Below are 18433 nucleotides of genomic sequence, written 5' to 3' on the forward strand. Positions count from 1 at the left end.
TTTGGTCAATAAATTGAATTATATAAAACTGCAAACACTAAATACAAACCAGAGGAGTAGCTTCAGTGAAGTCCATCAGTAGATCTCCTGGAGAAGCTAAATCTGTTTGGCCTTCTTCTGAATTATTCTGTTAAAATACAATTGTAATAAATATAAACAAATAAATGTTTCAAACAATTTGGGCCTATTTCACATTATATTTAGAGCCGTAGAGTACTACAGCACAGAATCCGGCCCTTCAGTCCATCTAGTCCATGTTGAACTGTTATCCTCTCCAGTGCCATCGATCTGCACCTGGACCACAGCCCTCCTTACCCATCCCAGCCATGTATTTATCCAAACTTCTTTTAGATGCTGAATTCGAACCTGCTTCCACCATTTCTGCTGGTAACTAGTTCCATGCTCACACCATTTTTTGAGTTACAAAGTTCCCCGTCAAGTTCCCCTTAAATATTTCACGTTTCACCCTTAACCTCCAGCTTTGCTCTCATTCCACCTCAGTGGAAAAAGCCTGCTTGCATTCACCTTACCCATACTCCTCATAATTTTGTGTAGCTGTAATGAATCTCCCCTTATTCTCCGACATTCCAGGGAATAAAATCCTAACATATTCAATCTTTCCCAGTAACTCAGTTCCTTGGGTACCGGCAACATCATTGTAAATTTTCTCTGTACTCTTTCAATCTTACTGATACCTTTCCTGTAGGTAGATGATCAGAACTGGGCACAACACTCCAAATTTCACCTTACTAATGTCTTATTCAACTTCAATATAACATCCCAATTCCTCTACTCAATACTTGGAATTATGAAGGCCAATGTACCAAAAGACCTCTTTATGAGCCATCTATATGTGATGCCTCTTTCAAGGAATTTATAAAACTCCCCATAAGAAATGGCAAAAAAAATGTTCTTGATCTGCAAATGTGTGCTCATAAATATTTATAGTATGTTGTTTTTTTTGCCAAAATTTTTATATGTGTTTCAGGCATTACCAATTTTCGTTCCAAAATCTTTCTTTGATAAAGTTGACTCTAAAATTTCTTCATTTATTTGGCAGAATAAGAATCCGAGACTGGGTAAAATACATTTACAGAAAGCTACGAGAGATGGAGGTTTAGCATTACCTAACTTTAGATTTTATTATTGGGCTATTAATATTCGACATATGAAATTTTGGTTACTTGACCAGGACATACTATCTATTCCTAAATGGGTAGCATTGGAATTACAATCTGTTCAGGGTTATACACTTGGTTCTATTTTAGGCTCCTCTCTCCCTTTTGATTCGAAACGTCTTAAGCAGGTCTCTAACCCGATAGTTAAATATGCTTTGCGCATTTGGTTTCAATTCAGAAAATTTTTTGATCTTAATCAATTCGGGTTAGCGATTCCTATTTTAGGTAACATATTTTTTCCTCCCTCTTTTACGGATCGCGCTTTTCAAACTTGGAAGACTAAGGGTATTTTACGGTTTTTGGATTTATTTTTAGATGGTTCCCTTATGTCTTTTGAACAATTATCTAATAAATATAACTTATCAAGAATACATTTTTTTAGATATTTACAAGTTAGAAATTTCCTAAGTACTATACTTTCTTCCTTTCCAATGCTTCCTCCTACATATATTTTAGATTCGATAATTAACCTCAATCCATGTCAGAAAGGTGCACCGGCTATGATTTATAATATTATTATGAAACTTAGGAAAGCTCCATTTGATAAGATTAGGGTAGATTGGGAACAGGAATTGGGGCTTACCATTTCTGTGGATGATTGGGGGCAGATTTTACAATTAGTTAATACTTCCTCTATTTGTGCTAAACATTCCCTAATTCAATTTAAAGTGGTTCATAGAGCACATATGTCCAAAGATAAGTTAGCGCGTTTTTACTCGCATATTAATCCTTTCTGTGATAGATGTTCGGGGCAGATAGCCTCTTTAACTCATATGTTTTGGTCTTGCTCTACTTTGGAAACTTTTTGGAGAGATATTTTCAATATTATTTCTAAGGTATTAAATATAGATATCTCTCCTCACCCTATTACTGCTATCTTTGGACTACCTAAAATTTCTAGTAATCTTTCCCCTTCAGCCCGTAGAATGATTGCATTTCTTACTTTAATGGCGAAAAGATGTATTTTACAACATTGGAAAGAGCTTAATGCTCCAACTACCTTTTTTTGGTTTTCTCAGACGATTTTATGTTTGAATTTGGAGAAAATTAGAAGTAACCTTTATGATTCTTCATTTAAATTTGAACAGATTTGGGGACCTTTTATTCGATATTTTCATTTAATGTAATATTTACCCTTCTTGTTTTTTTTCACTGTTTTTAATGGAGGTCGGGATTGAGGACGTGATTTTAAGTTTAACTCTGTTTGGTTTCAAGTTAGCCCATTGCTTTGCCTTGCTTTTAGTTAGTTGCACGGTGGGTTTTTTTGGGGGGTTTTTTTTTCTTTTTTTTTCCATTGATATATATAAAATTTAGTATACTATTATGTTATCTTGGTTTCTTATGTTTAAATTACATTGTTTGTAGTATTTTTTTTGGTATTGATATCTTTTGGAATTTTATTATACTTTAACATTGTATTAATGTTTATATGGCTTACCTTTTTTGTATACTTACTCAATAAAAAGATTTAAAAAGAAAGATAAATATTTATAGTATGTAACTGGGTCCTAATTCTGAAACGTTGTATGTCACAAACAGGAGGCAGAACTAAAATACAAGGCCAAGGAATAATACTTTCAATTCACTATAACATTGGAAACATCAATTGTTGTAGGCTCTATTTCTTTATTGGTTCCAAAGAGAGTGAATGAAAGAAATAAGCTTAGATTACAAACAGAAATTGGTCTTTCACTGGAAAGTTTACCTGTGAATAATTAAGAGAGGCTTTTAAAGACAGAGCAGAATAGATTTAACCAAAAGATTCCAGAGATATGTGGAAAGACTAGAACAGCTAGGGTTGATCTTGTTGGAAATCATGAGCCCGTCGGGAACTGATTGAGAAAAATCACAAAGGCTATAGGCCACATACTGTAAACAAAAATTCTCATGGTGATGGGATCAAGCATTTGCAGAAATAAGCCATAGATCCATAATACATAGGAGCAGAATTAGGCTATTTGCCCATCGAGCCTGCTCCACCATTCCATCGTGGTTGGTTTATTCTATCTCTCAACCCTACCTTCTTCCTGTAACCTTTGATGCCCTGACAAATCAAGAACTTATCAACCTCTGTTTTAAGTATACCCAATGACTTGGCCTCCACAGCTATCTGTGGCGATGAATTCCATAGATTAGCCACCCTCTGGCTGAAAAAATTCCTCCTCATCTCTGTTCTAAATGGATGTCCCTCTATTCTGAGGCTCTGTCCTCTGGTCCTGGACTCCCACACAACAAGAAAATTCCTCTTCACATCCACTCTATTTAGGCATTTCAATATTTGATAAGTTTCAATGTGTTCCTCCTTATTCTTCTAAATTCCAGCGAGTACAGGCCCAGTGCCTTCAAATGCTCCTCATATGAAAACCTGTTCATTCCCAGAATCATTCTTGTAAACCTCCTCTAGCCTCTCCAATGTCATCACAGCTCTTCTTAAATAAGGGGCCCAAAACTACTCACAATACTCAGTGCAGTCTGACCAATACTTGGAATGCAGGGCTTTGGCTCAGGTGTAGGTTGATCTGACTAGGTGGAATAACAGTAGGCTGAAGGGCCAATTTCTGTGCTGTAGTTCTATATTACTGTATGACATGACATTAAAAAAATGTACTGATTTTGTACGTTGTTAAGATGTGGAATACAGTGGCATGCAAAAGTTTGGGCACCCCTGGTCAAAATTTCTGTTACTGTGAATAGCTAAGCGAGTAAAAGATGAACTGATTTCCAAAAGGCAAAGTTAAAGATGACACATTTCTTTAATATTTTAAGCAAGAAAACTTTTATTTCAATCTTTTACAGTTTCAAAATAACAAAAAAGGAAAAGGGCCTGAAGTAAAAGTTTGGGCACCCTGCATTGCAGTACTTAGTAACACTCCCTTTGGCAAGTATCACAGCTTGTAAACACTTTTTGTAGCCGGCTAAGAGTCTTTCAATTCTTGTTTGGGGGATTTTCGCCCATTCTTCCTTGCAAAAGCCTTCTAGTTCTGTGAGATTCTTGGGCCATCTTGCATGCACTGCTCTTTTGAGGTCTATCCACAGGTTCTCAATGATGTTTAAGTCAGGGGACTGTGAGGGCCATGGCAAAACCTTCAGCTTATGCCTCTTGAGGTTGTCCACTGTGGATTTTGAGGTGTGTTTAGGTTCATTATCCTGTTGTAGAAGCCATCCTCTTTTCACCTTCGGCTTTTTTACAGATGGTATGATGTTTGCTTCCAGAATTTGCTGGTATTTAATTGAATTCATTCTTCCCTCTACCAGTGAAATATTCCCCGTGCCACTGGCTGCAACACAAGCCCAATGCATGATCGATCCACCCCCCGTGCTTAACAGTTGGAGAGGGGTTCTTTTCATGAAATTCTGCACCCTTTTTTCTCCAAACATACCTTTGCTCATTGCGGCCAAAAAGTTCGATTTTAACTTCATCAGTCCACAGGACTTGTTTCCAAAATGCATCAGGCTTGTTCAGATGTTCCTTTGAACCATTTGAATAGAACTTTCTGTCTGCGATGAGCAAAGGTGTTACTAAGCATTCCCATGCAGGGTGCCCAAACTTTTGCTTCAGGCCCTTTTCCTTTTTTGTTATTTTGAAACTGTAAAAGATAGAAATAAAGAAAGGTTTCTTGCTTAAAATATTGAAGAAATGTGTCATCTTTAACTTTATGCCTTTTGGAAATCAGTTCATCTTTTACTCGCTTAGCTATATTTGACCAGGGTGCCCAAACTTTTGCATGCCACTGTAACTTCTAACAGTAGTAGAAATAGCAGATGCAAGTGCAGCGATCCATAGGGATCTGGATAAATATCTGAAAGACAAACAAATATTTGCAAGACTTGGAAGGAAGAGGGAGCAGATGTGGTCAGCTGTTTTGCTCTTCTATTGATTTGATAGTCCCCGTAGTAACCATTTTGTGATACATTGCATATCAGGAGAAAAGCTGCAATCTCTCTAATGGACAGTCTTGCCCCTCTAAGATCACATAAAAATAGCTAGGTTGTAAATTTCCAGAAGATAAACCCAGTTTTATCTAGCCTTTTTCGTGGTGTAATAAAATTTATATCTAGTCATTGTATATGCACATACAAGGTGGCTTTTTCCAACCTTTCAATCATTATTTGATAAGAAATTTCGTTAATTTTAGATAAAACTTTTGATGCATTCTAAATTACTGTGAGATGTACAGTAAATTAAAAATAACTAAAATTGAGGATGGAAACAACTAGGGAAAGCAGGATGAAGCTCACTATAACACTGATTATGAGGCTGGAGGACAAGAGGTGATTCAGCCGTTCCTCAAGCAAGCCAGTTGTAGTCTCCTTACATCTCTTCACGCACCCTCATACTTCCCTTACTCCCTTATTACCAGTGCAATGAGCCCTAATTTTCTCTCATTATGTCCCCTCAACTCACTATTGTCCTGCAAATTTTGTCTCCCATCAACATCTTATTACTGTGCCCCAATTTGACTCTCACTTCTTCACAAATCAGCTGTGCTGTTTACCCTCCCACCATACTAGAGTTTCTCTGATTGCCAGGAATCTATCTGGGTTCTCTGATTGCGAGTAGTTGCTGAGAAGAAAAGAAAAACAAAATAAAAATTAAAGCAATAAACAAACAAATGGAAGAACTTAGTGGGTTGAGCAGCATCTACAAGAGGGAAGAGACTGTCAACATTTCAGAAACTGATGACTCTTTTGGTTCTGCAGATTGTCACTCAAAATTCAAAAGATGGAGACTTGCTGTTAAATTTGAGTAGTTTCCCAGTTTCTTCCCACAAATACTGGGAGTCCAAAATTTCAAAATTTGGCTAATTTTGGTTAATAACCTCGGCAGATCCTTGGGTGTGTTGGTTGTTAACATAAATGGTGCATTTCACCCTATGTTTCAATGTACAGGTGTCCCCTGCTTTTCGAACGTTCGCTTTACCAAACCTCACTGTTATGAAAGACCTACATTAGTTCCCTGTTTTCGCTAACAGAAGGTGTTTTCACTGTTACGAAAAAGGGCAGCACGCGCCCCGAGCAGCCGCTCCTCCCCCGGATTTGGAACGGCATTCTAGCCGGCATTGCTTAAACACATGCCTGTGAGCAGTCGTTAGCAAGAAGAGTTCTAAGGTATCGGAAAAGCCAAAAAGAGCTTGTAAGGGTGTTACACTTAACGTAAAACTAGACATTATTAAGTGTTTCGATCGTGGTGAACGAGGCAAGGACAAAATGAGTTTGCTTGTAGAAGTTGACGAAGGTGATGTTGAAGAGGTCTTGGCATCCCATGACCAAGAACTGATGAATGAAGAGCTGATGCAATTGGAAGAGGAAAGGATAACAGTCGAAACTGAATGCAGTAGCAAACGGACCGAAAGTGAAGTCGTCCAGGAACTGAAGGTGAAGCAACTGTGTGAGATTTTCGCTGCAATGATAAAGTACAACTTTAATTTTGAAAGGGTACGTCGGTTTAGGGTATATTTTCAAGATGGTTTGAGTCCTTACAAAGAACTGTATGATCTCAAAATGCGCGAGGCTAAGCAGTCAAGCAAGCCTTCCACATCAGCCACAGTAGACGATGAACCTCGACCTTCGACATCGAGGCAGGCAGACACAGAAGAAGACGACACGCCTGCCCTGATGGAAACAGACGACACCCCAGTGTCCCACCACCCCAAGCCCCGGGCCGCGGACAGATACCTATCCGCGAAGAATGCAGGGGTAGCTGGGACGCGCCCAGCACATCTTTAAGAAAAAAAGTTGAAATAAACAAGCTAATAAACAACCATACCCCAGACATATCTTCTTTTATGCATGTAACCCTCAGCTATATTGGCTCGTATTTATCGAGGGGAAACCCTGTCCGACGCCCACCTGGTCTCCTGGTTATGTCAGTTGCTGTAGAACTGCCACTGGATTCAGCTTCAAACATCAATCATCAGCCAGCACACAATGTACGTTTTACCAAGTACACTTCATAGATATTACTAAATCTATGAGATTAATAGAAATTCAATCCAAAAAAAAGAATGGAGAAGGCGCCAGACTTATCAAAGTTCAATTTCTTCGTGCACACGTTGGAGCTCGGGGACCTCTTTGGGACCACCTTGACTCCGTCGACTCGTAGCTCGGGACCACCCGGAGTGATCAACCTGAGTCTTCCCACACGTCCGTCGTCCTCACGGTCTCTCCTCCAACTCCCCACCAAAACCCCCTGGTTCCCAGCCGTATGAGACAGCATACCACCCCGAGAAAGAATAACATGGACACCCATTGGCTGATAGTACATCTACTACCTGTTAGAACCCAAACACATTGCTAACTAGAGACTTTCTCAGCATTTAACATAACATAGAAGCCATTTTAATTCACATACGCAGCAGCTTAAAAGATTAACATAACAAAGAAGCCATTTTAATTTTAACATAACAAAGAAGAAACCCCGCACATGTACAGTCATGTACAGTACTGTATCCGTCAATGTGGAGTGGAGAGCAAGTCTGTAAATCTGGCGGGAGCAAAGGATGGGACAGCAGGAGTGGTATGGAACAAGTGGAAGAGAAGGAATGCAAGGAGTGGGTATAGGTGCTGATGCAAATGCACCCAGCCCTGAGGCACTAGGCAAGGTCATTTGACGCCAAGCAATTGGTTTATTGATCATTACAGAATGTCTGTCTGGTATTTCCTGCTCCCTCTCCTCTCCTCTCCCAACCATGACTCCCCTCTCAGGCCCCCTTGCCATTCTCAGTACACAATAGAGACCCATATCAGAATCAGGTTCATCATCACTCACATATGTCATAAAATTTGTTTTTTTTGCAACAGCAGTACAGTCCAATGCATAAAATTACTACAGAACTGTGCAAAAGTCAGGCACCCTAGCTACATACATGTGCTATGTTCACACTATAGTTTAAAATAACCACTTAGTTCATTACTGATCTGTGGATTTGTTGTGTGTTTCAAAATGTTCCCACTCTGTGACAGCTTAATCTTTAAGAATTTTAAGTTGATTTCAATAAAATGAACTTCATACCTTGATGCAGGTGGGGTACTGTAACTGCTGAACATCAGTAGCGGACAGTCTACTGACTGGGGGAGGACTGCTCCGTGTGGCTGCAGCTAAGGCAGGAGGCAGGTCATCCTCATCACTATGATTACTGTAAGATAAGACAAGGACATTACTATCAATCTGCAATCAACAAGGAAGTTTACAGTTTCTAAAGAACTACTCAATCCATAAAGAATCAAATTTTATTTATCAATATGTGTTACACATATTGTGAACCTTTAAACTGAGCAGTTTTCAATAGAACCCAGGCAAGAAAAATAAATTTATTTGGGTTTTGAAATGTTAGTCTTGACTCACTCACATATGCATGTATAGATTTCTGCCAATTTTCAGAAACATTATTGAGAAACTGGTGGGGTAAGGAAGGTAAAGGAAAAGAAGGTGGTGGTAAGTACGTGTGACTAAAGTAACAAAATTTCAGCATGAATCCAACCTCTCCAAGCATTGGAAAATACAAGTCAGGTCATTAGAGTTACAATTTATTTAAATCTTACATCCATCCCACAACATGAGGGAGTAAAAATCTTTGCGTTATGACTCAGTTGTAATGTATATACATGTTAGTGGCTCGTAGAAAGAAGCTGTCCAGTAGCCTGTTGGTCCTGGCTTTAATGCTGTGGTGGTGTTTGCCAGACGGAAGCAGATTATGGTTGGGGTGATTGGTGCCCCCGATGATCTTCCAGGCTTTCTTTCTGCACCTGCTGCTGTAAATGTCCTCAGTGGAGGGAAGTTCACATCCCCCACGGATGCGCTGGCTGTCCGTTCCATTCTCTACAGTGCCCAGCGATCAAAGTTGGTGCAGTTCCTGTACCAGGCTGTGAAACAGCCAGTCAGTATGGTCTCAATGGTGCCCTTGGAGAAGGTCTTGAGGATTTGGGGCCCTTTCCTGAATTTGTTCAGTCGCCTGAGGTGGAAGAGACACTGTTGTGCTTTTTTTTTTGCCACAAAGCCGGTGTGTACAGTCCAGGTGAGATCATCCATGATGTGTATAATGAGGAACTTGAAACTACTCACCCTCTCATCTGCAGACCAATGAATGTTGATTGGGGCGAGCCTGTCTCCATTCCTCCTGTAATCCACAACCAGCTCTTTTGTTTTTTGGACATTAAGGGAGAGGTTGCTATCTTGGCACCACTGTATCAGGATGTCAACCTCTCCTCTGTAGGCTGTCTCATCACTGCTAGAAATAAGGCCAAAGTCCTGTCATCTGCAAATTTAGTGAGCAGGTAGGAGCTATGTATGGTAGTACAGCCATATACAATGGCAGTTAAGTTCATATATGAATAATGGGTAGTTCAAAAACCTACCAGAGATGGGGTTAACTGATATAATAGTACACAATAGCCCCAAAAGAGCAAAAGGGAGGGGGGAGTCATGAATGATTTGAGTAAGACATACCTAATAAAACCTCAAAAATGCATCCAACTGGCAATAATGCAAATATTCATTGTAAACACGCAGATGACCTGCATAAAATCTTATACATAACCATGAATTATAAATGTCAATGGATTGATATCTTCCCACTGTCTGAAAAAAATCAAGTTCTGTCAACTTGAATATTCAACTTCCATCCACCAACCAAATACAGCAGATTCCAGTTAATAGGGACACACTGGCACCAGTGCATTTTAGCCTGATTAAGTGGCTGTCCCAATTAGCTGAAATTTCAGGGGTATAGTTAAAAAGGTATATATATAAAAAAAGAAAAACTACCTTTTAACTGAGTAACAAATTATGTACTTAAATGAAATACAAAACAAATTAGAACAGGAAGGAGTGTTGTGTATTTAATATTTCAGTAATATTTGAATAATATTGTAAATACATTGTTTCATTAAGGATTGTTTACATAATTCATTATGTGTCATATACGATAGTATGTGAATGGCATACATCATGATGCTACCACATCATATGTGCACACCTCAATTAAGTAAAAATTCTGTGATTTTCTTTCAATTAGATTTAAGTTTTGGAGCTACATAACAGTGATGATGAGGAAGTTCTAAAGTGAACCTGAGATGGCCACCTAGTACCTGATGAAATGTAGCAAGACATTCAAGTAAAAAAGGGCGCAGCAATTTTCTACTTCACAAAAGGACAGAGACGGTTGAGTAAATAAAAATGACACAAAAACGGACAAAATTCACAAATAATGAGTAGCGGGTGATAATAATCATAAATCAAAAAAAGCAGAAATGGCTGGCTACATTGGATAGATTGACATGTTCGACAGCACAAAAGGTAACTGGGTGATGTATACTAAGCGAATTGAGCAGTATTTTGAGGCAAAAGAAATAGCCAATGAGAAATGAGTGGCAGTTTTGCTAAGTGCATTTGGTGGAAGAGGATACAATTTGCTTAGAAGTTTAACTGCTTCAACCAAGTTAGTTGAAATATCATGAAAGTAATGCTTCGAACCGAAACAACTGTTGAATGCAGAATGCTTTAATTTTCATAAATGGAATCAAAAGGAAGGGGAATATATTTCAGCTTATGTAGCTAGCTGAACTGAACATCTGAGCATTGTCAGTTGAATGATGGGCTTAATGATGCACTGAGAGATCGTTTAGTTTGTGGACTCTTACAAGAAAGCATTCAAAAATGACTCTTACCTGAAGCACAATTCACATTTAAAAGAGCAGTTGTAATCGCTGTTATCACTAGAAACCACAGCCAGAGGTGCAACTGAGTTGCAGTCAGAAATGAAAATGAGCATGAACATATTTGCAACGTCTGAACAGAAACCTCCCTGGCTGAACAAATTGTGTTATCATTGTGGCAGGAGCTCACTTACACCACACCAACGCAGGCTTGAAGGTGAAACTTGTAGAAAATGCAACAAAGTACGATACATACAAAGAGCATATCAGGCAGGTAAAAATAAATGGACTGCATAGGAAAGAGAAAAAGCTAAGTTGCTGTTTCAAAAAGCACTAACCTGCATGCTGTTGATCAAAAATCTGATAATGATGGGAGTGTCACATGAGTGGGTAGATTTGAGATTTACAACGTGGAAACTAACAAGAAACAAGCAACACACACAAAATGCTAGAAGTACTCAGCAGGTCAGGCAGCATCTATGGAAAAGAGTAAACAGTTGAAGTTTGGGCCGAGATTCTTCATCAGGTCTGGACAAAAAGAGACAAGCAACATGGCTTACACCAGAAGTGAACAGTAAATTAATTAAAATGGAATTGGACACTGGCTCAGCTGTTCAGTCATTCCACAAAATGAGTTTGAATGGCATTTCAAAGATCCTGAACTAAAGTCTGCAAATATTCAACTAAGAACTTACACTGGAGAAAAAATAACTCCTGTGGGAATGAAGTTCGTGACAGTTAAATACAACAACCAACAAGCCACATTGGGCATGTACGTGGGAAAAACAGGAAGGCCAGCATTGTGGGTGCCTGATTGGCTGAGACAACTTCAACTTAATTGGAGGTCCATCCAATGTTTGCATGCCACATCCTCTGCAATAGAGTCAACCGAAAGCAAATTAAGAAAGGTACTGCACAGCAGTGTTCAAAGATTGAATTGGAAAACTCAAACATATTAAGGATAACATAATGTTAAATGAAAATGCCACACCCAAGTTTTACAAAGCCCGTCCAGTTCCTTATACCATTGTGATAAAGTAGCCAGTGAGCTGGATCACGTGGAAGCTGAAGGAATTCTTTCCGAGGTTGAGTGGATCTCATGGGCAATGCCAGTGGTCCCTGTAGCTAAAAAGAATAGATTTGTCAGAATCTATCGTGATTTTCAGGTCACCATCAACCTAGTACTGAAAGTAGATAAATACCCTCTGCCCAGGATAGAAGATACCTTTGCAAACCTTTCCGGAGGAAAACACTTCAGCAAAGTGGATTTAGCTGAGGCCTAACTATAGATGAAGGTGGAAGAAGAGCCCAAAGTATTTCTCACCATTAGCACTCACAAAGGACATTATTTCTGTACTATGCATATTTTTGGAGCAGCATCTGCACCTGCACTTTGGCAGAAAGCAGTGGAACAGGTGCTGCAAGGATGCCCAGGCACTCAGTGTCACCAGCAAGGTTGACAAGGAATATCTCCAAAATCACAAGACAGTGTTAAAAAGATTGGAAGATTATGAGCTCAAAGCACAATGCAACAAGTGTGAATTTTTTAAACCAAGCATTGCTCACTGTAGTCACACCATTGACACACAAGTGTGCTGAGAAAATTCAATCAGTGGTGGATGTCTCAATGCCAAAGGACATGTCACAGTTGTACTCCTTTTTCAGACTTATCAATTACTGTAACAAGTTCCTGCCAAATATGGTTATGGTGCTCCACCCCTGGGACTCATTACTACAGATCAGGAAGAAATGGCGATGGACAAAGCAGCATGAGGTGGCTTTCCAAAAGATAAAGGAAATGGTAACGTCAGGCACCACACTCACACATTATGATCCACATCATCTAGTGAAGCTTGTCTGTGATGCCTCGCCTTATGGTACAGGTGTAGTCATGTCACGGTATGAGTGGTGGAAGTGAATCCCCCACAGTCTTTGCATCACATTCCCTTATCGTTGCAGAGAAAATTTGCTCGTCAACAGCTTGCCTCCATTTTCAATCCGCAGCAGGGTGTTCCACTGACAGCTGCAGCACAAGTGCAGAGATGGGCTCTGTTTCTTGGAGGACACAATAACAAGATTGAATTCAAGAGGATGATTATGCTGATGGATTGTCTCATTTAGACTTGGAAAAGGAAGTGCCTGAAAAATTTACAAAAGTATACACTCCTCTTGATGTATTCTCCCTGATGCAAATCGAAAGTCACCATATTAGAGCAGAGATGATCCAAAGAGAAACCAGAAAATAAAACACACTGTCTCAGGTTTACATGGCCACCCAAAATGCCTGGAATGTTATAAACTTTTTTTCAGTCTTATAGTTTTTGTTATATTCTGTGTTTTTTCGCCCGATCTTTCTCTTTTTTTGTGTGTGCAGGGGAGGGAGATTTGGGGATTGATGTGCTGTTCCATTTTTGTTTGTACTTTGTGTGGGGAGGAGGGATTTGGGTTGTTAATTGTGCTGCCATTCTTTTCTTTCTTGGTTTCATGGCGATCAGAAGTATTGTATACTTTGATCATAAATGAACCATTGAATGTGCAACAGAAAGACCAGTTCCCTATTTTTACCAGCACTGGGATGAACCTACCCTTGACGGGGGAGGGGGGGGGTTGCCTTACTTGGGGATTGAAAATTGTTGTACCATCCAGGCGGAGAGCTAGTGTTGGAGGAGGTGCTTACCAGTCATCTAGGCATGGTCAAAATTAAAGCGTTGCCTCTAAGCTTTGTCTGGTGGCCTGGGATAGATCAACAAATTGCCATGCGCTGTTCAGGGTGCCAATATGAACACAAGATGTCAACAGCGATGTCTCTCCATCCCTGGGAATGACCTGTACTGCCCAGGCAAGGGATTCATGTTGATTTTGCCAGACCATTCATGGGCACAAATTTCTTGATAGTGGCAGATGCAGCTACAAAGTGGCCAAAAGTGTTCCCAATAGCCTCCACTACAGCCTCACACTCTATAGATATGTTGAGAAGCCTCACCTGAAAGACTGATGTTCCAGAACACTTAGTAACAATGGACCACAGTTTGTTGTGGAACAATTTCAGTCATCCCTGAAAATGAATGGAGTAAGACATATGACACCTGCACCGTACCACTCAGCTACAAATGGCTTGGTGGAAAGGTTTGTCCAGAGTCTAAAGAATGTATTGCAAATAATATCAGCACAACACACTACACTGACACCGAATCAGAAGCTTGCCAATTTCCTCCTTGCATATCGCAATGCAGCACACTCCACAAACAAAAACTCTCCAGTTATGCTGTTCCTGGGTCGTTAGCTTATGCACCTGCTTGGATCTCCTCAAATACAATCTCAGAAAGAGTGTGCAGAATAAACAGCTGAGATAAATTGAGGGCTCCTCAAATCAGGAGGTTCAATGTTTCACTCCTGAACAAGCAGTCCTGGTGAAGCACTATAGAGGATATCAAAAGTAGATACTTGAAAAGGTTAAGAACAGAACCAGATCACTCTCCTACACAGTGGAGATTGCGTCTGATGTCATCTGGAGATGACACATTGATCAGCCGAGGAGAACAAAGTCAATTGTTAGAGAAGAAAGGTATCCAGAGCTGTCCAGTCCACTTCCTGCAGTCCCAGAGTCAACTCCTCCATCCACCGCAGAGGGTGCCCCAGAACCTGAGATTATTTCACAGCCGCAAGTCTCACTTGCCAAGCAGAGTGACCACTCCCCAACTTGTCAGGAAAGGTGTTATTCCACAACAGTAAGAAATCCACAACAATGATTAATATTTACTATGATGTTATTTATATATAGTCATTGTATAATATGGTATACTGTATATACAGTACATATAGGTATATAAAGTTGAGACACATTGAGTTGGAGTTTATGGCTACGCAGGGAAGAGTGTGCATGCCTCCCTAAAGTAAGAACAAAGTTGACACAACCTCCAACTGCGACTCCAGCCTTGAACTCCAGGCCAGGCCTTCATGTGGGCAACATCTAACTGCAACTCCAGCCTTGAACTCCATGCCAGGTCTTCACGTGCTGCTATTGTGACTCCTGTTTCCCCTTCCTCCACCACCACTCTGCAAACACGTCTCCCTCTGATCCCACTGTCAGCTCCTGGGCCCTCAGAGGCTCTATCTTCCTCTCACCCCTCCCCTCCCCTCTCACTCCTACCAGCCTCCCTCCCCTTCCCCCCTCTGATTCCAGCTCTCATCCGTGACAGGTCTTTACCATGCCCTCCGACCTTCCACTCTCTGAGGCAGAGTGCCCTGTCCTCAGTAAGGGCCTTACCTTTGTCCCCCTTCGCCCACACCTCAGTGAGTTCTGCGTACGCCATGACGCTGAACTCTTCTTCCACCGGCTCCGTCTTCGAGCCCACTTCTTCGGCAAGGACTCTCCCACCCCCACTGATGACCCCTTCTCCTGTCTTCAACACTCCTCCTCTTCATGGATACCCCGCTCTGGTCTTTTGCCTGCTCTGGATCTCTTTATTGCTAACTGCCGACGGGACATCAACCGTCTTGACTTCACCACACCTTGCTCCAATTCCAACCTCACTCCTTCCGAACGCTCTGCTCTCCACTCCCTCTGCACCAATTCTAACCTTACTAAAAAACCCACTGATAATGGGGATGCTGTTGTAGTCTGGCATACTGACCTCTAACTTGCCGAAGAACAGTGACAACTCGCTGATACCTCCTCTTATTTACCCCTCAATCATGACTCCACTAAGGAGCACCAGGACATTGTCTCCCACACCATCACCAACTTAATCAGCTCTGGGGATCTCCCATCCACTGCCACCAACCTTATAGTTCCCACATCCTGCACTTCCCGTTTCTACCTCCTACCCAAGATCCACAAACCTGCCTGTCCAGATAGACCCATTGTTTCAGCTTGCTCCTGCCCCACCGAACTCATTTCTGTATACCTCAACACTGTTTTATCTCCCCTTGTTCAATCCCTTCCCACATAGGTTCATGACACTTCTCACGCTCTGAATTTTTGTCAATGATTTTAAGTTCCCTGGCCCCAACCACTTTATTTTAACTGTGGATGTCCAGTCCCTATATACCTCCATCCCCCACCAGAAAGGTCTCAAACTTGTCCATCTCTTTTTGGATTCCAGACCTAACCAGTTCCCCTCGACCACCATTCGCCTCCTTCTAGCGGAATTAGTCCTTACTCTCCTTTGGCTCCTCCCACTTCCTCCAAACTAAAGGTGTAGCCATGGGCACCGTATGGGTCCCAGCTATGCCTGCCATTTTGCTGGCTTTGTGGAACAATCCATGTTCCAAGCCTATACTGGTATCTGTCCCCCACTTTTCCTTTGCTACATCGACGATTGCATTGACACTGCTTCCTGCAACGTATGCTGAGCTCATTGACTTCATTAACTTTGCCTCCAACTTTCATCCTGCCCTCAAGTTTACCTGGTCCATTTCCGACACCTCCCTCCCCTTTCTTGATCTTTCTGTCTCTATCTCTGGAGACAGCTTAGCTACTGATGTCTACTATAAGCCTATGGACTCTCACAGCTACCTGGACTATTCCTCTTCCCACCGTCTCCTGCAAAATGCCATCCCCTTCTCGCAATTCCTCCGTCTCTGCCGCATCTGCTCTCAGGATGAGGCCTTTCATTCCAGGACGAAGGAGATGTCTTCCTTTTTAAAGAAAGGGGCTTCCCTTCCTCCACCATCAACTCTGCTCTCAAACGCATCTCTCCCATTTCACGCACATCTGCTCTCACCCCATCCTCCCGCCACCCCACTAGGGATAGGGTTCCTCTCGTCCTCACCTACCACCCCACCAGCCTCCAGGTCCAACATACAATTCTCCATAACCTCCGCCACCTCCAAAGGGATCCCACCACTAAGCACATCTTTCCCCCCACCCCCTTTCTGCTTTCCACAGGGATCGCTCCCTACGCGAATCCCTTGTCCATTCATCCACCCCCATCCCTTCCTACCGATCTCCCTCCCAGCACTTATCCTTGTAAGCGGAACAAGTGCTACACATGCCCTTACACTTCCTCCCTCACCACCATTCAGGGCCTCAGACAGTCCTTCCAGGTGAGGCGACACCACCTGTGAGTCGGCTGGGGTGATATACTGCGTCCGGTTCTCTCGGTGCAGCCTTCTATATATTGGCGAGACCCGATGCAGACTGGGAGACCGTTTTGCTGAACACCTACGCTCTGTCCACCAGAGAAAGCAGGATCTCCCAGTGGCCACACATTTTAATTCTACGTCCCATTCCCATTCTGATATGTCTATCCATGGCCTCCTCTACTGTCAAGATGAAGCCACACTCATCTTGAGGAACAACACCTTATATTCCGTCTGGGTAGCCTCCAACCTGATGACATGAACATTGACTTCTCTAACTTCCGTTAATGCCCCACCTCCCCTTTTTACTACTATAAGAAGTAGTACTACTATATCCAGCCCTTCTTTCTTTCTTTCCCCTTTCTTTCTCTCTTTTTTTCTCCCTCTGTCCCTCTCACTATATCTTCCTCTGGTGCCAATCAACTTTCCAGCTCTTAGCTCCATCCCTCCCCCTCCTGTCTTCTCCTATCATTTTGGATCTCTCCCTGCCCCTCCCACTTTCAAATCTCTTACTATCTCTTCTTTCAGTTAGTCCTGACGAAGGGTCTTGGCCCGAAATGTGAACTGTACCTCTTCCTATAGATGCTGCCTGGTCTGCTGCGTTCCATCAGCATTTTGTGTGTGTTGCTTGAATTTCCAGCATCTGCAGATTTCCTCGTGTTTGTGTAGATACATTATTCCCGGCTCTGTGTTTTTCTTTCAATTAGTTTTATGTTTTGGAATTACAACACATAATACTGTCAATACTATGACAGTACTATAGAACTATGTATTAGTTCCTAATACTTGGTGACGAAGGAATTCTGCATAGGCTGCTGCATTGACACCTAGTGTAGATAATGGATTGCTTTCATACAATGTTATCGATGATTGCATCTTCCAAATCATTGTAATGTTCATGACTATTGTTGATACTTTCAGATTCTTCATAGTACCTAACCTGAAATAGAGAAATCATTAAACTTTCACTCCCGACCATTCCTGGCATCTCCAAGCCTGCATGCTTGAAACTGCAGTGAGCAAAACAGTTCCGAATTGTCTTAGAAACTATTCAGCAACAGTCTCCTGCTCCAATTTAGCAGCACTGAGTCCAAAGTAAATGAAGGGAATCCTGGCTATTTTCTTGATTAGTTTTCGTTCATTAAGAGTTGGCCCAAATAAGCAGCTGCCCCAATTAACCAGAATCCACTGTATACAGTATTAACATTTCTTGTTCCTTATCAAAAACATTAAAGTGTATGATTTGGCAACGTCACAAACTCACAAATTTTAGAAAAGAAAACCATTACCTTCGCAAATAAAAATATGAACAGTAAGTCTTCCACTCAGTTTTGCTGATAAGCTTTATGCGTTAAGGCTTTTACACAATTATGCTAGCTTTCTTGTTCAACTATTAAATTATATCTTACTTTCATCAATTCAGATGACATGATTGGTCATTTAGCTCTATTGAGTATTATGCTTTCTTCCCCTCCAATTAATTTTACCTGCAGCATAATTTCCCAAATTCTCATCAA

General features: G+C 41.3%; 1 protein-coding gene across 4 annotated transcripts in view; it reads right to left on the reverse strand.

Moving 5' to 3' along the window:
* Positions 1 to 18433, reverse strand: part of LOC134344331 (band 4.1-like protein 4B) — a 403206-nt gene that overhangs the window by 44733 nt on the left and 340040 nt on the right. For all 4 annotated transcript variants that reach the window (XM_063043916.1, XM_063043918.1, XM_063043917.1 and 1 more), the window contains 2 exons: positions 8191 to 8314; positions 50 to 127 (listed from right to left, as the gene is read on the reverse strand). In XM_063043916.1, coding sequence (XP_062899986.1) covers positions 50 to 127; positions 8191 to 8314 — 202 coding nt within the window. The remainder of the gene's footprint in view (positions 1 to 49; positions 128 to 8190; positions 8315 to 18433) is intronic.

The sequence above is a fragment of the Mobula hypostoma genome, chromosome 3 (assembly GCF_963921235.1).
Source record: "Mobula hypostoma chromosome 3, sMobHyp1.1, whole genome shotgun sequence".
NCBI classification, from domain to species: Eukaryota; Metazoa; Chordata; class Chondrichthyes; order Myliobatiformes; family Myliobatidae; genus Mobula; species Mobula hypostoma.